General features: G+C 40.0%; 6 protein-coding genes across 10 annotated transcripts in view; 3 read left to right on the top strand and 3 right to left on the bottom strand.

Moving 5' to 3' along the window:
* Positions 1-642: 642 nt before the first annotated feature.
* Positions 643-4,204, bottom strand: LOC113210832 (G patch domain-containing protein 2-like). Of its 2 annotated transcripts, none has more exons than XM_026428998.2 (13): positions 4,057-4,204; positions 3,575-3,717; positions 3,371-3,462; positions 3,157-3,296; positions 2,827-3,048; positions 2,658-2,743; positions 2,406-2,573; positions 2,229-2,324; positions 2,045-2,121; positions 1,832-1,956; positions 1,613-1,738; positions 1,398-1,501; positions 643-1,325 (listed from the first exon to the last, which is right to left on the bottom strand). In XM_026428998.2, exons 1-13 carry the CDS (start codon positions 4,104-4,106, stop codon positions 1,225-1,227), a joined length of 1,530 nt encoding a protein of 509 aa, XP_026284783.1. In that variant the 5' UTR covers positions 4,107-4,204; the 3' UTR covers positions 643-1,224. The 2 variants fall into 2 exon arrangements, with proteins under 2 accessions (XP_026284783.1, XP_026284784.1); XM_026428999.2 differs by having other exon boundaries at positions 3,968-4,144.
* Positions 4,205-4,305: 101 nt separating this feature from the next.
* On the top strand, positions 4,306-6,688 carry LOC113210833 (telomerase Cajal body protein 1). 3 transcript variants are annotated; one of them, XM_052272186.1, is made up of 9 exons: positions 4,306-4,408; positions 4,570-4,865; positions 4,945-5,154; positions 5,253-5,339; positions 5,420-5,556; positions 5,663-5,761; positions 5,851-6,093; positions 6,175-6,292; positions 6,373-6,688. In XM_052272186.1, the coding sequence occupies exons 2-9, from the start codon at positions 4,573-4,575 to the stop codon at positions 6,557-6,559; spliced, it is 1,374 nt and encodes a 457-aa protein (XP_052128146.1). In that variant the 5' UTR covers positions 4,306-4,408; positions 4,570-4,572; the 3' UTR covers positions 6,560-6,688. The 3 variants fall into 3 exon arrangements, with proteins under 3 accessions (XP_052128146.1, XP_026284788.1, XP_026284787.1); XM_026429003.2 differs by having other exon boundaries at positions 4,311-4,473; positions 4,544-4,865; XM_026429002.2 differs by having other exon boundaries at positions 4,313-4,473.
* LOC113210831 (glycosylphosphatidylinositol anchor attachment 1 protein) lies at positions 6,556-9,939 on the bottom strand. The gene is made up of 13 exons (XM_026428997.2): positions 9,778-9,939; positions 9,504-9,657; positions 9,200-9,417; positions 8,960-9,119; positions 8,731-8,885; positions 8,496-8,648; positions 8,246-8,379; positions 8,022-8,102; positions 7,824-7,927; positions 7,616-7,728; positions 7,285-7,484; positions 7,051-7,203; positions 6,556-6,951 (listed from the first exon to the last, which is right to left on the bottom strand). The coding sequence occupies exons 2-13, from the start codon at positions 9,643-9,645 to the stop codon at positions 6,699-6,701; spliced, it is 1,866 nt and encodes a 621-aa protein (XP_026284782.1). The 5' UTR covers positions 9,646-9,657; positions 9,778-9,939; the 3' UTR covers positions 6,556-6,698.
* Positions 9,940-10,031: 92 nt separating this feature from the next.
* Positions 10,032-12,129, top strand: LOC113210829 (vacuolar protein sorting-associated protein 37A). 2 transcript variants are annotated; one of them, XM_026428995.2, is made up of 8 exons: positions 10,032-10,235; positions 10,377-10,566; positions 10,676-10,769; positions 10,843-10,946; positions 11,040-11,193; positions 11,302-11,453; positions 11,547-11,666; positions 11,767-12,129. In XM_026428995.2, the coding sequence occupies exons 1-8, from the start codon at positions 10,150-10,152 to the stop codon at positions 11,839-11,841; spliced, it is 975 nt and encodes a 324-aa protein (XP_026284780.1). In that variant the 5' UTR covers positions 10,032-10,149; the 3' UTR covers positions 11,842-12,129. The 2 variants fall into 2 exon arrangements, with proteins under 2 accessions (XP_026284780.1, XP_026284781.1); XM_026428996.2 differs by having other exon boundaries at positions 10,112-10,261.
* Positions 12,130-12,358: 229 nt separating this feature from the next.
* On the top strand, positions 12,359-15,777 carry LOC113210838 (ribosomal oxygenase 1). The gene is made up of 11 exons (XM_052272188.1): positions 12,359-12,501; positions 12,816-13,054; positions 13,149-13,227; positions 13,297-13,533; positions 13,612-13,786; positions 13,858-14,114; positions 14,197-14,410; positions 14,489-14,735; positions 14,904-15,024; positions 15,109-15,301; positions 15,391-15,777. The coding sequence occupies exons 2-11, from the start codon at positions 12,820-12,822 to the stop codon at positions 15,460-15,462; spliced, it is 1,830 nt and encodes a 609-aa protein (XP_052128148.1). The 5' UTR covers positions 12,359-12,501; positions 12,816-12,819; the 3' UTR covers positions 15,463-15,777.
* Positions 15,778-15,781: 4 nt separating this feature from the next.
* The window catches only part of LOC113210840 (uncharacterized), a 7,974-nt gene continuing 5,389 nt past the window's right edge, over positions 15,782-18,366 (bottom strand). Inside the window, exons 2-5 of the mRNA XM_026429009.2 lie at positions 17,034-17,568; positions 16,738-16,949; positions 16,573-16,659; positions 15,782-16,462 (exon numbers count right to left, since the gene is read on the bottom strand). Of these exons, the coding sequence (XP_026284794.1) occupies positions 16,135-16,462; positions 16,573-16,659; positions 16,738-16,949; positions 17,034-17,474 (1,068 nt within the window). The 5' untranslated portion in view covers positions 17,475-17,568 and the 3' untranslated portion in view covers positions 15,782-16,134. The remainder of the gene's footprint in view (positions 16,463-16,572; positions 16,660-16,737; positions 16,950-17,033; positions 17,569-18,366) is intronic.

Genomic DNA, 18,366 nt, shown 5'->3' on the forward strand with positions numbered 1-18,366 from the left:
AGGGTCTGATTCATTACTACTAACACTTGGACTACTGCGGGGGGGGCAGCGGCCACAGAGGCAACGCCGCCCTCTGCAACGCCGCCCTCTGCAACGCCGCCCGCCCCCCGCCCCCGCCGGGATCACATCACCGCGGGGATATGCTGAGCGCATGTCATGGGGGTAGATAACGCCCCGAGTGAAACATCAATTGCACCGCTGGCAAGCCAACAAGCGCGCCTCGCGCCAGGCGTGGCGGGGCGGGGCGGGGAGGGGCCAACAGCCATCCACTTAGGGCGCCCCCTCTTAAACCTCTCACCCCTCGCGCTCTTCCTTACAACGAGGACGACTATTGTCCTGGCGGGCGGCCAATCCCTTCCTGGAGCCGCGCCGCCGCCGCCGCCGCCTCCCCCGCGGCTCGAGGCGAACTGGCAGGACCACCAGATTTGGGGAGAAGGATACAGGAGCCGACCGGAACCGCCGCAGGCAGCGAGCAGAGGATGAACAAAGAGCGCCAGGGGACCGCGGCGTGCCGTGGCCACCCATGAAAAAATTACGAATGATAATTTTTCTAAACCAACACCATAATGACGGTCATTACACGAACATGATAACATGAATGATAACGGGTGGGAATGGGTACCACAAGCAGGCCAAATGATGTTCCAGATAGAAGTGATATAATTCTATTGAGATACAAACAGATGTTATCTACTACAAATCAGTAACCCAATAAACACAATAAACTCACTAACTGGTCATTTGCAGCTTTTGGCTAGCAAGTCAAAATTTAGGTAGAAAGTCAGTCACTGTGACCAGTCAAAAACGGGAAATGACATCATAGAGAGTTTTTGGGCTCATTGAGAAGTAAAATCTAATACCTCCGCAAGAAAGAGTGCATGTTTACAGATACAAACCCAAATGTTAAATTTTACAAACTACTGTATGTCTATCCCAAATAAATACTTTACCAGTTAGTAGTGTGGAAATAAGTTAGAAAATTGAGTGATTGGGATAATTGTCAACTTAATTAGTTAACAGGTTTGTAACCTATTCTCACTAAAACATTGTGTAGTGATAAACACACACAATCAACCACATGTAGAGAAAGCAAACAACAAAGTGGTTGAAAGTACTGATTTTAAGCCATACAGTACGCCATACTTTAGTAACAAGAATCAACCCGAATCAAACAACACATATTTACTATACATACAGCCAGCACAGATTATACTCTTATACTCTTCAGTTCGATTGACAACCAGTGGAATGTGTAAACTGATTGCTTTGGAATATAGGTGGATCCAAACTTCGAGTTGGGCTTGTAGATGAAGTGTCGATGAGATCTGTAAAAGCAAAGACTTATGCCTTCCTCATCAACAAAATGTGAGGCTAAAGAGCAGAATTACTTTACTCACCAAGTTTGCTAGCAGTGCTAGGAGGCAACTTTCGCCTTTTCAGACCAGAATCAGCATGAAGTCGGCGCTGCAGTCCTGAGATTTGTTCAACACGCACAGTATCTCTGACAAGGAGGAAAATGTGCAAAAGACATTTGTTTAGAATATAATAGTATAATATGATAAAATAGTATAGTATATATATATACAGTATAAAATAGTAATATTGGAAATACCGAGTTTTAGTGAGAACTGGACAGGTAACTCCACTATTCTGAGTGGGTTCTAATCGCATTTGGAGGGAGTACAAATTTGCTAGTTGGACAAGCTGGTCCTTCTCCTCATTCTGCATTGGATGCAACCTGTAAAAGAATGCGTATTGAAGGTTTTCATTTTACAAAATAGACGGTTAGTGGCCTGATTATCATGTCAACAAATTCAATTCAACAAGATACCTCAGTTCACTTTGATTTAAGTCCTGAAGAAATCGTGATAGTTTCTCATTTGCTGATGTTAAGACAGTGAAACCACCACGGCTGTTTCGTAACCGACGGCGGCCAGCTCGTATCTGACGACCTTTCTGGAAATTTAGAGACTTCATAGTATAAACAAACAGGTTTAGCTGCGGGGTAGTTTTATGGTTTCTTTGACAAGAGAGTAGAACACACCATGCCTTCCCGGAGAGATCTTCTGTCCTCGGCAGACATGTGAAAGAATGCTTGGAACCCCCCTTGCTGAACTCCATCTAAGAAGAAATAAAAAAAAATGAAATGTTCAAAAGTTCAAAATTAATAGTGAGTTAACTTGTGATTTGATGAAAATATGGTACTAATCACCAACTTTAGCACATACCTTGACTGTTGCTGAGTGGTGATGATCCTTCATCATCCTCATCTTCCCACCATCCCCTGCCATCTCCTCCATACCAATCACTGTGCTCATCATCACCTAGTACCATTTAAAAAAAATAATTAAAATACTTTGATTTTTTTTTCATATTGAAAAGAAATTGCTTGCTGTCCTGCTTACCTTCACGGCCCTCATCAGTCGTGAAGAAGCCAGGGTCTGATTCATTACTACTAACACTTGGACTACTGCTAGTGAACTCAGCCCCACTCAATTCCATGCACTCTTCGTTAACACTGACGTGGGCACTACTTCTTCCTTTTGATTTGGATTTGTGGCTTCTTGAAGCATCTAGGTAAATGTTTAGGAAACAGATAAGATAGATTTTTCTGATATTTAAACTTAGATGGAAGAAAATTTTAAAATTTTACTTACTTTCTTCTAGCATAGGCATATCACAATCACCACCACTTCTGTCCCGTAAGCTCCGCTTCCTTTTCCCACACAAGACTGTGTTCAATCTAAAATAAATCACCCAAGCAATATAAGACCATGAAAGGAAAATTAAAAAATAAAATGTGTGTATTTGAATGAAAAATAATACCTATTTTCATTACTATTTGATGAATGTCGCAAGACTCGCCTCTTTTTGATTATTCCACCAAAGCCACCTGAGGTGGGGGCAGACCCTGATGGTCTGGATGGCAATGAGTGTGAAAAATTTGGAATGACTGGAACAGCATGTGAACCTGCAGGTATCCCTGAAGAGGTCGAAGCACCGGCCTGATCAGTAACATCAATAGCCATTCTCTTTAGTTTTCGTCTCCTAGAAAAAATTTTAAAGTAGAGTGTAAAAAAGAGAAAATATAGGAAAAAGGATAATTTGTTGGAAAAACACACAACTTAATAGGATTTTATAAAGAAGATCCATTACCTCCGGGTACTTGGGCGAATAGGTGAGAAATTTTCATTGACAGAATCTGATTCAAGGGCATGAATATGTGGCAGAACATGTCTTGTGCGTAAATTAAACGTAGCCACCTGACGAGCTGGGCTCATATCATCTGAATCACTCTGTCAGAGGAAATTCATCAGCACATTACTATTTTTGAACAGAAAATATTAACTTACATAAGCTTATATCATACCTGATGAAGACTAGAATGGCCACGATCTCTGTTGAGTAGAGCTTCGCTTATGCTGTCTGAATCATCACTTTGGGTTGCATGGAATGCCAAATCTAAAACACAAAATGTTTTAGTAATTTTAGTAAAACAATAAAAGAAAATCAACATTTAATATATTTTAGAAATGATTGAAAACAATCTAAAGAGTAAGATTTGTATTCTTACGTAGGTTGCCAGTTGAACGCGCTCTACGGCATAAGCCCCAACGTTTACGGTTGTTTGATGAGCACGTAGTTTCTTCCAATGCGTGGGACAAGTCATTGACCAGTGCTTCCATCCGCACTGCTTGTAACACTCGCTCCATGAACCTGTGAACCAAATGAAGTTTGGCGGTGTAAGTTATTAGATGGATTGTCTGTCAAACCAGGTCAAATGTGTCTATTGTGTTTCTACAATAGGCTTTTTCATGGAAATGAAAGCAGTTGAGTAGGGCAAGAGGTGACACACACCTGAGATGAGTGAAACAACTTAACCCTACAAGATAAAATTGATAAAAGGCCAACACTGATTTGATTGTTTATTCTTAGGACTTAAAACATATGCTATTACACTACTTACTAGAGAGGACTTCTCAGCTTTCGTAAATTAGACAAAACAAGACACTTCATACAGGCAAACAATGTACAGACGACGCTGAACACACATACGTTTCGTTTCTCCTCATTTCATTCCATTCACGCGTTCTTTGCCAGTTCATTTTCTCTTTAACATCGCTGTTATCACTGTCCTTCTCTTCCTCTATTTGTCTGCTCTATCCTGTTTCTGTCTGATTCTATTCTTGACTGATGTAAAACATATTAGTGTTGGTGGTCGGAAGGGCCATGCTAGATGTGCGAGACTTTATGTCATGCGTGAGAAGAAAAATTTACGAAGACATTTGTAAACAAAACTGCCGGTGCGGATCCTACGTCTGTTTATTTATTAATAATAATTATTTATTAATAATAATAATTATTATTTGGAGTACCGGAGAACGTTCACCCACTTCTCATTTTACTGGTAGTGAAGTTTCATTTCATGCAATGATACTCATTTGACAGAAAAATTTGACTTAAAATTCTATGGTATGATGTTGAAATGTTCAGTCACATTATTTTGAGGTTAAATTTGAATACCTTATGACCTTATGTTCAGTGAACTATTTTTATTTCCCATTTCAGGAGATGGGAATGGAAGATTCTTTAGTTGACCCTGAACAACAAATACCAGAGACTTCTTCTGTTTTATCAAATGACACGCATCAAATGCAGGAGCCACCAGGTGTCGCAGAGAATGAAACTAGTGACGACAAAGGAGATTTGCCAAAGGAACTTGTAGAGAACGACCCTATTTACAATAATAATTATCACTTTTTCAAAAGTGATGATGAAAATGCTTTAAACAAAGAGCCTCCCCTCACCTTTCAAGACTTTTCACAGTTTAACTTTGATAGTTGTTTCACTAAGGGATGCAAATGGTATAGTTCTATTGATTTTCCAATTAAATTTAATGTGAACGCAAAATATGTTCCATCCTTATCTTTTTCATTTTTACAGGGCGCCCGATGGATTATGTTTCTTGACTAATAGCAACGATAATGTACTAAGGGTTTGGGATTTACCACAGACCTTCCACAATTTGAAAGAGTGGGAAAGAAATACTGAGGTGTCCTCTTTACATCCCTCTCTGTCCATGAAAGAGGGTGGATTAATTTATGATTTCTGTTGGTATCCTTTAATGAACTCCTGGAATCCCGTGACATGCTGGTGTGTATACTCTATAAAACCGCTAAAAGACAGCTCAATAAACAAAACACAAACAATAAAAGGAAATCATTGAGAGAATAATTTTTTTTCTCTTGCAGTCTTGCAAGTGCAAGTAGAGATAGCCCTGTTCATCTTTGGGATGCTTTTAGTGGACAAATTCGAGCTACATACCGAGCATACAATCAGTAAGTATTGCTGTCGAAATGCATTCAAAAATGTTCTTGTCTATTTATGAATTTAAACTTACTTCCTTCTCTTTCTGAAGGGTTGATGAAGTTGAAGCAGCTCGCAGTATTGCATTTGATCCAACTGGTGAAAAACTTTATTGTGGTTTTAAAAATTGTGTCAGGGTTTTTGACGTAAGCCTACCCGGAAGACAATGCAATACTAGAAACCTGAAGTGTAAGTTTAATACAACATGGAAATGTGCTACATCTTTGTTGGAATTTTGACAAGTCAAACTTTGGCCCAATTTTGTACTCTTATGGATGATAACTTACCTTTACAGCTGCATCTGGTGATACTCAAAATGGCATTGTCTCATGCATCACTGTCAGTCCTGCAGTTCCATCACTCTTCGCTGTAGGAACCTATCTCCGAACCATAGGTTTGTTGAAGTATTTATTCAACTTCGTATTCTGCATTTTCAATTTTCCCACTCTGTTTTGTTTCATACTAATCATTCTTTATCTGAAGGACTATACATGGAAAACACAGGGAAAGCTCTTTGCATTCTACAAGGTCATGAAGGAGGAATAACTCATATGAAATTCTCTGAAGATGGTCTGCGTTTATATAGTGGTGGAAGAAAAGATTCTGAAATTTTGTGTTGGGATCTCCGAGAACCTGGAAAAGTTCTCTTTTCAGTGCCTCGTCCAGTTCTGACCCACCAAAGAATATACTTTGATATTACTGCAGATGGAGAGTACCTTCTTTCTGGTCAGTTGAATAAGTTCTGAAGTACAGTATCTCCGTGTTCTTAAGAGACTTCAGTGTTATGTATTAATCTTTTTTATTTAGGAACACCTGATGGGACAGTCTATGTATGGGAAACATCAGGTGCCATAAGTGAGGAAGGAACCTTAAAGGATCCCATAAAAGTATTTAAAGCTCACAATGATTGCACAAATGGGATAAGGTGGGAATAATTATTATTTTTCATCAACTCAAGTATATTGGTATTAAAAATATGTTTATAATTTGGCTTCTATTTGGCAGTGTTCATCAACAATATCCATTATTGGTGACCTGTTCAGGACAGCGACATTACATGGAAAATTCTGACTCTGAAGATGAGGTTGAAAGAGAAGCAAAGAATAAATCATCCCAATCAATTGAGAACAGTGTAAAGTTATGGTGGCTAGGAAGTGGAAAATTATCAGATGATGCTATTCGTGATGATTAGATTATCCACATCAGTAACATTTCGTTTTATATCAAGGCAACTGCAGGAGAAAGATACTGGCCAAATCAATTCTTTCTTGCCAATATCCAGCTTATTGAAAACAAAAGGAATAAAACCCTTAAAAACAGATTGTAGAAACCTATGAATTTCCTTTGAGAACAACAATCCACAACACAAACCAAGTTGGAAAAAGGAATGTGGTGGCAACACTTAACATCCAATTGCCATAAACTGCATAGTCAACAAAGCTGAAGGTAAGTGCCTGAGTGAATGCATGTATGGCTTTGGCTATAATTGGATCATCTGGGAAATGAATTGATGTATAACCCAAAATCAGGAGGGCTACCAGGAGAAGAGGTTGCACCAACAGCCAACCTAAAATTCTCAGTAACCTGGTGGGGAAAAATAAATGTTGTTCAGTATAGGAAACAGATTTCAATGGCATGTGGAGAGAGCAAAATAACAACAAAGATAACAATGCCCAATATTACCTTAATTTCCTTCCATTAGCAAAAAGAGCAAATGGCACAAATACTATTGAACAAATCACAGCCAGTGGAAAGTTATGCAAAGACACAGCCAGGAGAATAGTTGCCAATTCTATCAGCCCAATCACGTAAAGTAAAAGAATAGCATCAGAATGCCTGAAAGCAGAAAATTTATTGTGAAATCATGAAAGAGTGCAATAATATTATTTAGCACAAGCTGCTTACGTAGACACTTACATTGATTTTAATACTGGTAAGAAGATTGCAAGAGTGGTAAAAGCCACTAACCCAACAACCATAGCTAAAGATGAGTCAGCTATTGATGTTATGTACAGGGCTGACCACACCGGCACTCTAAGTAACAAGACCCCCAAAGCATGCGCTGCCAAGACAGTCAGACCCACAGAGGCGAAACAATTACTAATCTCTTGAGCTCTCTGGAGAAAAAAAATATGGAAGTAAATGGACATAATTTTAAAACAAGAAATTTAGTTGAAATCACAAATAATTTTGTAAACATTTAAACTAAGATTAATGGCATAGAAAACAGACTGCTCTACATACTAACCATTAGTTTTTCCTTGTCTGATTGCAAGGATGGTAACTGGAGGCTCCTCCAAACGGCTAAAGCTCGTAAAAGTAATGTGCTAGCCATAAGCCCTACAGCTGGTATGTAAACACCTATAAACAATGCAAACTTAGTAATCTATTTATTTTCACCCATCCCATATATATTGTAATTAATCTATAATAAATTGCGGTAAATTGTATCCCACCTATTGAAATGTAACGATCTGTAGCAGATAAGAGGTAAAAGAAGTAGGACTGATGGAATCTCTCAAGTAGATTGTTCAGGCTTCTTAGTATTCCTTCTAGTACCCTGAAAAAGGAAACAGTTTTCAAAAAAAGAAGAACAGATAAAATTATGACACAAGTTTGAAACAAACAGACAATTGACAATAAGTTGATCATACCTTCCAACTTGATAAAATGTAGCTGGACTCCCTCTATCAACTTTCCTATACCCAGTTAAAGTCACTGCCTCAATTCCAAACCTGTGTAGAGTCAAATAGAATTAAATCTATAAACATATTTATAACCCTTAAGAAAACCTTTTACAACTTTTCTGAATAGAATTTTATACTGTTGGCAAAGACACTTGTAACTTTCTGGAACAATTAGCTGCAACACAACTCACCTGTGAAAGAGACCATGGTTACCATTGGGAACTCCTGAAGCTTGAGCAAACACCATTTCTAGCATTGTGCGTAGAGAGTATGCCCACGTTTTATAGGGATCAACTTTACTGTATTCTCGATCTCCATAGTTAGCCTAAGGATTTCCATTACATTGATTAGCTAATCTACTTCAAAGTGTAAATATCTGGTTAACTTATAGTAAACATCAATTTAAAAATATTATTTTAAATACAAGGATTAAAGACTTGCCCTGTTGTGGAAAGTATGATGAACACCTTCCTTGTTACAAAGCATGTGTACCAAATTTACAAGATCTAAGTTGGGCAACTGACCATTAAGCCCTTCAATCTTTACATCAATGTGGCTGATTCGATCTGAGAAGAGCTCAAGATTGACAGCAGCCTGTAAGATTTAATAGACTAGTGATTGATGGTTACATACAAAATATAATAATTGCACTGGGTTTAACATTATGAAATCCGACCTGAATAGCCCCTCCTCTGCTTACAAGGTCTCCAGACATTAAAACACCATCACGGCCAGATGAAGTCTTGTGGTATGCTTCAAGCCATGCTTGTGCTCCAAGTTGCTCATGCTCAGTTATGAGGAAAATAAGGTCCTTGGCCCAGTACTTTTGTCCTTGCGCAAAAAATAAAAGTTAAAGAAAAATTTCATAAAGGTACCAAGATAAGCTCAACAGACGTAGAACTCACTGCGGCAAAATTTAGCAATTGCTAAAATGAGTGCTACTCCAGCTGCTGTAGAAGGATGCACACTTTTTGACCCTCTAAATGGCACGGACAATACAATCGCCTCAGTACTTGAACCCCGTGGTGCTCTCAAAATTCCATACACATTTTGACCTTCATAGGCCTACCAAGAGAAAAATATTAGCCTTGCTCAGCAATGTTTGGTAAAGATAATTGATTAAAAATCTGCATTTTAAAAATTACCAAATCACGAGATAAAGGATAATTCACAGTAAAGTTGTGAGTATACACATCAAGTCCAATCTGACGAAATTGTGCAAGGAGCCATGAATATGGCATTTGTGTTGGATGTGAAGATATTTCATCCTGCAGGGATGCGAGTAGAGTTTTGGCATAGGAATCTTCTACAAAGCCACCCTTCACTAAACCTGGTAGTAGTGAATTCTCTGAAAAGTAGGATGCTTAACATCCAATAAATGATAAGTCATTAAACTGCCATCATTTAAGGTATCTTTTAATGAACATGGGATAAACGGTATTAGTTTACCAGATTGAATGTGGTCTGATGGTAGAGCAAGGAACCAGATAAGGCCCCCTAGGTACATTAAAATTTCTAGTTTAAGATGGTGTTTTACCATTAGATAGGTCGGGCGTCTGCATCCCTCGGGAGGATCCAATAAAACAGGCATTTTGTCCTAAAACTAGACGACAATACAAAATTACAAATTTTTTGACGTATCAAATTTATGTTGTCAATGCAGACTAACCTATAACATGTTATAGCTGACATATCAGATGCTACGTTTCATGTGATTACTTACATGTTCCACACACGAGAAAGACTTCACTAAGCTGGAATACACATGGATTTAAAAGAAAATTGTAACTGGTTTTCAGCAGTTACCGAAAACAATTAATGTTATTTCATTTCATTTCAACTGACGATTGATAGCAGATAGCAGACAATTATTGTACCGCCCGCAGCCCGGCAGAATCCAAACAAAGTGTGCGCTGAGAGGCTATAAGCTGAGCATGAGAAATACTACGAGAAGCTAGCCACCTCCGCCGTGAGTATGAGAATTATGTAGTCGAGTGAAAGTCTTGTGGTCTTGTGGCTGTCACCCAATGACAACAATGAATTTTTGTTTGTTTATGGTTTAAGTGGCTAAATATCAAAATACTTTGTGTTGAACATGAATCCTGCTATTTTTAAAGATTCTGAAGATTTTAAGCTTAAAAGGAAACGTCAGATCGATACATTAAAGATTTTTAATGACAAGTATGTTGTTTTGCACTTATGACAAGGTTAATAGATTAACTCAATTTGAAAACTTAAATTCCAGAGTAGGATTCAATATATTTTCGAGGCTTTCAAAACATAAATTTTATTTCTCACATTGGAATTTGTTTTGTAAAACAGCGTTCAAGAAATCCAGTCTGGTGCAGAGTATCGTGTTGAGTTTTGGTTAGATTCTCGTCGACTGGCCATATTAGTACAGCTTGGCCCTGACTTTCCTCTGGAAAAGCCAATTCTCCTTGTCTCACCAAATGTTGGTCACGCTTGGGTGGATCACTGTGGAAGAATTACGGCAGCTCCTGGTCTCATTAACGTCAGTACCAACAGATTGTTTATAACACTGTTAATAATTTACCATTGAGAAATGGATATTTAAAGTTCAATCTCATTCTAACATATTCTTCTGTTTGTTCATGTTACAGTTCACACAACATTCAGATCTTGGCAGAGTAGTTCATGCTATTGTTCGAGAATTCGAGTTGAGACCACCAGTTTGGATTGGATCTGAAACCTCAAGTAAAATATTTATCTTTTTAAAATTTAGGGTGTTAAGTTCTTACACTATTGTTTAATTTTTGAACTTTTACAGGTTCTGCAGTGGAACCAAGTATCCCAACTGAATCTAGTGCACAGGCTCCAGTTCCAAACATGTCTATGTCTCAACCTACACAACAAACACCTTTACAACAGATGGTGAGTTGAAATCTTCAGCTCTCTCAGTAAGGGGGGCTAGATAGTATTTCTGTACTGATCAGACTCATCAAATTTAAATTTTTTTCATTTCAGATATTTCCAGAATTAGCTGAATTGAGTGTTGAAGAACTTCAAGCATTAATGGACAACCAGGATCGCCGTAATGAGTTCATTGAACAGCTGCCTGTGTCTCAAGAACTCGATGATCAGCTTGATCAACTTATGATATCTATTGAAAATTTAGCCAGTAAGGAATCTTGTTTTACTCTCAATACTCACCATATCTCTCAATTGTGTCTTGACTTGTATTCCATTGTTTGGGAATCATTTTATCATTTTTATTCTCATTTCACAGAAGAAAACTTAGAAAAGGAGTCAAAGTTGAAAGAACTTCATTCAGCTTGTGAAGAGCGAAGACACATTTTGAATGAAGTCCATTCCTCCTATGAGGAATTGGGTGTTCAGTTCCAGTCCCTTGCAGATTGCAGAACACCAGCAAGTATTAGGGTAGGATAATGTCTCTAACATAATACCTCATAATGCCCACAATAACATTCACTTAATGCTACTAGTAAATAACCTTTCCCATCCTGTATTCAGGAAAGTCTACGGGCAGCTACACGTCAGGCTGATGAAGAAAGTGAAAGAGTTGCTGAACATTTTCTCTCAGGGGAAATGAATTTGGATCAATTTTTAGTAGCTTATGTAAATAAACGTATGGTATGTTTCGGAACATTTCCTCTTCATTCTACAACCTCAAATGATGATAAATTAAAGTGTGAGACAAAGTAAATTTAATTTTATCTTGAAACTATTCCAGATGAGTCATATACGAAAAGTTAAAGAAGAAAAACTAAGTCAACAACTACGTGATCTCCTAAAGGCAGGATACTGAGATATATTTCTATGTGGGGCACAACTTTTGGGATTATGTTTAATTGAAACCATATTTTATGAAATTACCAATTTTTGTTTTTAAAAGAAGAGGCAGAGGGGATGTATGCTTATTATTTATTTGTTTTTTCTCAAATTGTTATGAAACCTATTATGTAAACAGAATGAATTTTCTCAAAACTCGTGTTATGTTTTCCTTGGAAAGGACCGCTCTTGGTGTTCCCTACCTTTTGTACTATTTTGATATTATTAATAAAACAACAACAAAACGCGCGAAGACATATAATAACGATGTCGTTTTATGCCTTTTGAACTTCCCGCTTTACTAGCTTTCGACAGGCAGATGTCGAAAGTGTAGCAGGGGGAGGGGTAGGGGGGTGAGGCGGAGTGGGGGAGGGGAGAGCGAGCTCAAGTCCCAACTCGTGCGTCGCCGCGAAAAAAGGGTAGTCGGGTCGGACATCATTCGTTCGTTTGCCTGTTTGTTTGCGAAAGAAGATTTTGATCTTGCCACCGTAAGTTTTATTTTGACAGTCTGTTTTTCAGTATCCACTGTGAATTCTCTGTCGTCTGTTCATCGGGCTGTGTACTTCGTTCCGGAGATTTTCGTTGATTCCATTGAAAAGACAGTGCACCTTCCACACGTGCTTCACCCGCGCCGGCGGTTTGTTTTACCATCACCTTTCAATGGTCTCTTGTAAACTTGTTGCGATTACTAGCAATTATTGTGAGATGAAACAGATGAAAGGTTTCTTCATATCTTTCTAGCTTAAACCAAGTGAAACAAGTCGTTAATCATATTCTTGTTAATTCTTATTGTTTGCATATTTTTGTGCACTCGTATCTCTTGTTGCCGTGACAGAGAGGCTTGAAGTCTCTTGTTGCTCATTTGGTTGATAACAGCTCATTTGAGGTTCCATCACAGTGAAAACAGTAAAAACAGTAAACTGCATCAATGGAATGTGTTGGCCTTTCTAGGAAAATGGTTGCTGCACCGGTATCTGCGTTTGAAATGTATCAAAATCAAAAGAAAAAATCCAAAAATAGGTCGTCCAAGAAAAAAGACAAAAACAAGCAGGCTGTTAAAATAACACCCATGGTCTCAGCAGAGCTTCTTAAAGCTGTTTCTGGAAAATCAAAGAGGGATGAGGCAGATGCTGAGCAGCCTTCGAACGCTTTGTCAAATAATGAGGAATTGCAATTCAATATTGTTGAAGGTAATGTTTTCTGTGTGTCCCTCCTCAGTCTACAGCATATTAAGCATAAATTAATCCATTAATTATCTGTTTTAAATTCACAATTTCGTTTTAGGTTCAAATCATAAGAAGAAGATGGGTCAGGACAAGCAGGTAGATGCAGAAATAACTAGCCCTAAGAAGAAAAATAAGAAGTGAGTATTCTAATTTCTTTTTGTTTTCTATAAGCCCTAGAATACATTTTTGGTTTTAATTTTATTTAGGAAGAAGAAGGTTCAAACTGAAAATTTGGTGGGTACTGATGACAAGGTCAGCGAAGAACTGACTCCCGAACCAAATATTTCTCATAATTTAAATTCGAAGAAAATAAAATCCAAACCGAAGAGTGTCTCGTCTCCATCTGAATCTATTTCTCTATCCAAGGCTGACAGTAGCATTGAATCAGCTGAAAAGTTTTTCTCTTGGATGATTGATCCTATTGCAAAAGATGATTTTTTCAGGTATGGCATGGTTTGTTTCTGTACGATTTCTAGTTGTAACTACAGTACTATATACTGTAACTTAGTATTTCTTTGCAGCCTATATTGGGAGAAGAGGCCAGTACACATAAGTCGAGAAGCTAATCGGGACTATTATACTAATATTTTATCCACCAAAGCTATTGACGAGATGTTCAGGAAACACAATATTCTCTTTGGTAAAAATATTGACGTCACATCATACAGCAATGGAAAGCGAGAAACTTTAAATTCTGTAAGTAGTCTTACTCTTTTTGATATTATCATATTAGTTGGCATCATTAAATCCATTTGTTCCCTTTAAAGATTGGTCGTGCCCATGCAGCTGTTGTCTGGGACTATTATCGCAATGGGTGTAGTGTAAGACTCCTCAATCCTCAGACATATCACACTCAGTTAAGAGAATTAAATACCAGACTTCAGGAAGTATTTGGTTCATTTGTTGGAGCTAATGCGTATCTCACGCCTCCAAATTCTCAGGGATTTGCCCCGCATTATGATGATATTGAAGCATTTGTTTTGCAAATTGAAGGCAGCAAAATGTGGAGAGTTTATGCCCCAAGGTTTGTCTTACAATTCAGAGAAGTAATTCAATTCAATTACTGAGATTTTTGTCCTGTTGATCTATTTGTTTGTCTATTTCAGGGATTCAAGTGAGAAACTACCCCGAACTTCTAGTCCCAATTTCACTCAAGAAGAAATTGGGGAACCTATTTTGGAAGTCCTAGTTAAAGCTGGAGACCTACTCTACTTTCCTCGTGGTTTTATTCATCAGGCCAGCACTGTTCCTGGAGAACACTCTCTCCATGTGACAGTGTCAACTTACCAAAGGAACTCTTGGGCAGATTTACTAGAGAAGGTGTGCTGTCTCCCTTAAGTTGTTAAAACAGGTTGCCATCAGTAAAGCTAATTATAATTATTTTCTCTCTATTTCCAGCTAGTCCCTGCCGCTTTAGCTAATGCCATTGAGGAAGATGAAGAATTTCGCAAAGGAGTGCCCCTTGATGTGATGAGCCATATAGGTGCTGTGCACTCTGATTCAGAGACTCCAGGCCGAGAAGCTGTTATGAAGAAGTTAAAAAAGCTGTTCTCAAAGCTCTTTGAATACGCACCTGTTGATGCTGCTGCTGACCAAATGGCTAAGGAATACATTCATGATGCCCTTCCTCCCTGTTTGTCATCTGGTTTGTATTCTACTAATTCTTTAATTTGTTTATTTCTAACAATTTTTCAAATTTGTGTTATCTAATGTGCCTTTTTCAAATATGGTATTACTTCGTTACCTCACAGCTGATTCATTTTTTTTCTAAAATTTCCATTATTTTTGTCTAATTGTTTATGCTTTCCTTCAGATGAGAAGAAGTGTTCAGTGCTTGAGAACAGCGAGAGAATGGGTTCAAATGGAAAATTACAAGGAGCAGTTGTTTTGACTCCAGACACATGCATACGTCTGACTCGCTCTAATGTATTAAGGTTTGTCTCGTAACTAAATTTATTGTTGAAAATTCTCATCAATACAATCTTTCTATTGGCAATTATGTTTCCTTTTTTTGTTAGATTGGTGTCTGAAGAGGAACCAGACACCTTAAAAATTTATCACTCAATGGAAAATTCTCTTGAATATCATGGGGAGGAGCTCCAATTCATTGAAATTCCCCTGAACTTTGCTCCAGCTGTTGAGCATTTAATTCATTCATATCCTAGCTTTACTGCTATCTCTGATCTTCCCCTTGATCAAGATTCAGACAAGGTTTGTCAAAATCACGCTCTTTCGATCCTAGCATATACAGTTTTTACTTGTTTTGTTCTTCACCAACACTAATTTATTAAATGTTTCAGGTACAAATCACAACTGAGCTATGGGAAAGAGGTCTTGTCCTTACTGAGAAACCGTTGTCCTCTCTGGAGTAAATAACTTGTGTGAGTATGTCTTTCGCTAGTGCCATCTTTAATTAGTAAGGTGCTCCTAGTATTGCCTCTTTTGAAACCATTGAAAGAACCTCTTGGATGATAACTTCCTGAAAATTCAGTTGACTGACTCAAGGTTTCAAATACTTGTAAGATTATGTTAGTACACCAGTATGGTGTAATGTGGACTGTGATCACTAGCTGATGTGCTTGGAGCAGCTTTCTTTCCTGTCAACTTTTTGTTGTCATTTATTTGAAGTTTTATTCTGTATGGAATTTCTGAATAGAAAGTTAAGGAAGAAATCCAACTCTCACTTACTCCTAGATATTTCTTTGCACATCCCATTGTATTTCTTTGATCACATTATTTTTACACTTTAACTTGGCACTACTTAGTTATATTTTCTTTTTACAATATTTTACTTATGTTTCTTATCACATTGGAAATAGATTAAAGTTCTAAGAAATTCATTTTTCTAAACTATTGCAATTTTTTGACCTGTCACACAACATGACTCGCACCACAATTCTCAGACCTGTATCTTTTGCAATTACAAATCACAAGGCATTTGGAATTCAATTTTCTTACAGCAGTAAAACTTTTGGACTTTAACAATAAATTTCAGCTTAGTAGGTCTCTCTGTTAAATAAGCTTGAAGTCTCTTCCTCTCCTGGTCACTTGGTTTGCATTCCAGGCAACTCTTTGAGGGGTGTGGGATTTGCCATCATCTCTGCTGCACGTTTCTTACTTTGATTGCGTCCAACAACATATTCTGCATAACTAAGATACCCATCATTATTTGTGTCATCTTCTCGCAACACCTCATCGATAAGTTCAATGTAATATTCCATTGATACTGGTTCCGTGTGTCCTTCTTGCCCTTCAGCAAGAGAATTTTCATCTTCCCCTTCATGGCTATGGGATTCATGTTCTTCTGTATGCATGATTGCTCTCAGAATCTCTAAACCGTCCAGTTTTATGTTTTCATCCAAGTCGTGCAACCTTTTAAAACAAAACAAGTCATCTTTCAATCTTCCTCTAGACCTTGGCCAGATATAAAGTTAAGCAGTTAAGCTTAAGAAAAATCAAACTAACTCCTCAAGACAACTTACTTAAAGTAATGAAACTGCAGTTCTTCTGGGGTCATATTCTCCACGGCCTCCTCAGTCGCCCATTTCCCCAGGTCCTCGCGGATGTGCCTGTGAACAGAGGGTCAGTTAAGTTGCGGATGCGATGCGCCCGAAATGTCCGTGTGCGAGAAGGAAATGCAGACGCACTCTTTGTCCTGCAGCAGCTGGTCGTCTTGGATGAGTTTGGTGTGCTGCTCGGGGCTCGGGCGGTAGTGGTAGTGCTTGATGACCTCCCCGCGCGGGTGGTGCGGTCCGCGCATGCCGAACACGGAGGACGGCCACAGCACCAGCACCACGAAGGCCGTCACCACGGCCACCATGAGGGGGGACGGTGGCGGCCCAGGCAGGTGGCGGTACCGCTGCACCGAGAGAGGGGAGATTAGACTTGTATTAATGGTGTAATACACCTTATGCGGTCCTGGTCCAGACCTGGTAGGTCCTACCTCGGCCTCCACGTTGAAGTTCACCTCCTCTTGGGAGCTGTCTGTTGGCGTCCGCTGTTGCGGCGGCGGCCGTGGGGAGAACTTTGGGCCCTCTGTAGTATAATTGTGAAGCTGTGGGGCTGAGCCGCTGCCGTCCTGCTCGTGGGCGTCCGGCGAAAGCTCCGTGATGCGACTGCTGGGCTCCAGGGCGGCCTTGACCCGGGCCTCGAGCTCGGCGCGGCTCGACGTCCACTCCCCGTCAGACTCTGAGCTCGTTGTGAAGTCCGAGTCCCTGTCGAGAAGGGGGCGGCGGCGGGCCCTGGCCTCTGCCTTGGCCGCCTTCCTCGCCGCCTGCTTGGCCTCCTCGGCCTTCTGCAGCTGCCGGGCCTTGAGCCTGGCCTCGGCCAGGCCGGCGCCTTCCGCGTCGTCGTAGAAGTACTTGAGGAATTTGAGCACCTCCATGGCGAGGAGGGGCTCTTCGTCCGAGTCGGCCGCTGCAGCCGGAGGCGGTGCAGGCCCGAGGGCCGCACGCTGACGCACGCTGGGCCCCGCCAACCTGCGACACAAGGGGCTTTAGAGCGATGATGATGACCGAGAACAACCTTCCCCTCATTTTGCCATGTAAGTCGCGCCCTGTTTGGTTATACTATACCGCATGCAGGCGTGCGAACGGGTTGCATATAGTCCGGCCAGCCAAAGGTGACGCCTGGCGTAGCATGGGCTTATGGGCGGCTACAGCAAACCCAGGCGTCACCTTTGGCTGGCCGGACTATACTTGCATGGGGCCACAAAGCGCCGTGGTGAGAGTCAGTAGGCCAGCCCACCCATTCCGCCCATGCCTTGTGTGCGGTACAGTCGGTACAGTATAACCAGGGAAGTGTATGTTATTGTTGTACCAGGTGTTTCAAAGCAGACACTGCAGCTTTGTGGGATCGCATACTCGCTAGAGCCGCAGAAGCTTTGGCGCCTTACGGGCGAAGGGAGTAGGCAATCCCACAGCACTTTGGTGTCCTCATTGAAGCATCTGGTTACTTGCAGAGCACTCTAGAAACTGTGCCGGTCTGTAAAATGTCCACGTGATCGGAACCGATTCTTAAGCGCGGTTTACTTTCTCCGTGTTTTGGCTTTTTTGAACTTTGGCGTTCCATACCGGGAACTAGAGCAAAAAGTCTTATTATTGACTGTTCGAGTAAAAACACTAACCAACAATGTTCTGGTACAGAAAAAAAATCACTTCTGGTCATCATCATCGGCTTTTCCCTCGGCATGCCCTGGCATACCATATGGCCAGCCGGTCGACGACAAGCAGCTCGGAGCCGAGGGGAGGCGCCCCTCCCTCCCTCCCTCCCTCCCT

Source organism: Frankliniella occidentalis, unplaced genomic scaffold (assembly GCF_000697945.3).
Source record: "Frankliniella occidentalis isolate FOCC.00 unplaced genomic scaffold, Focc_3.1 Scaffold194, whole genome shotgun sequence".
NCBI lineage: Eukaryota > Metazoa > Arthropoda > Insecta > Thysanoptera > Thripidae > Frankliniella > Frankliniella occidentalis.

What these genes read in the sequence shown, in the direction of transcription:
- LOC113210838 (XM_052272188.1), top strand. Translation starts at nt 12,820, where the DNA reads ATGGTTGCTGCACCGGTATCTGCGTTTGAAATGTATCAAAATCAAAAG. An exon ending in GCAATTCAATATTGTTGAAG is followed by an intron (nt 13,055 to 13,148) that starts GTAATGTTTTCT and finishes ATTTCGTTTTAG; the next exon opens with GTTCAAATCATAAGAAGAAG. An exon ending in TGGAGAGTTTATGCCCCAAG is followed by an intron (nt 14,115 to 14,196) that starts GTTTGTCTTACA and finishes TGTCTATTTCAG; the next exon opens with GGATTCAAGTGAGAAACTAC.
- LOC113210833 (XM_026429002.2), top strand. An exon ending in ACATACCGAGCATACAATCA is followed by an intron (nt 5,340 to 5,419) that starts GTAAGTATTGCT and finishes CTCTTTCTGAAG; the next exon opens with GGTTGATGAAGTTGAAGCAG. An exon ending in AACCTATCTCCGAACCATAG is followed by an intron (nt 5,762 to 5,850) that starts GTTTGTTGAAGT and finishes CTTTATCTGAAG; the next exon opens with GACTATACATGGAAAACACA.
- LOC113210832 (XM_026428998.2), bottom strand. Translation starts at nt 4,106, where the DNA reads ATGAACTGGCAAAGAACGCGTGAATGGAATGAAATGAGGAGAAACGAA. An exon ending in GCGTTCAACTGGCAACCTAC is followed by an intron (nt 3,463 to 3,574) that starts GTAAGAATACAA and finishes TTTGTGTTTTAG; the next exon opens with ATTTGGCATTCCATGCAACC. An exon ending in ACCACTCAGCAACAGTCAAG is followed by an intron (nt 2,122 to 2,228) that starts GTATGTGCTAAA and finishes ATTTCTTCTTAG; the next exon opens with ATGGAGTTCAGCAAGGGGGG.
- LOC113210831 (XM_026428997.2), bottom strand. Translation starts at nt 9,645, where the DNA reads ATGCCTGTTTTATTGGATCCTCCCGAGGGATGCAGACGCCCGACCTAT. An exon ending in ATCATACTTTCCACAACAGG is followed by an intron (nt 8,380 to 8,495) that starts GCAAGTCTTTAA and finishes GGAAATCCTTAG; the next exon opens with GCTAACTATGGAGATCGAGA. An exon ending in AACCATGGTCTCTTTCACAG is followed by an intron (nt 8,103 to 8,245) that starts GTGAGTTGTGTT and finishes GACTCTACACAG; the next exon opens with GTTTGGAATTGAGGCAGTGA.
- LOC113210829 (XM_026428995.2), top strand. Translation starts at nt 10,150, where the DNA reads ATGAATCCTGCTATTTTTAAAGATTCTGAAGATTTTAAGCTTAAAAGG. An exon ending in CAGCTCCTGGTCTCATTAAC is followed by an intron (nt 10,567 to 10,675) that starts GTCAGTACCAAC and finishes TTCATGTTACAG; the next exon opens with TTCACACAACATTCAGATCT. An exon ending in GATTGGATCTGAAACCTCAA is followed by an intron (nt 10,770 to 10,842) that starts GTAAAATATTTA and finishes GAACTTTTACAG; the next exon opens with GTTCTGCAGTGGAACCAAGT.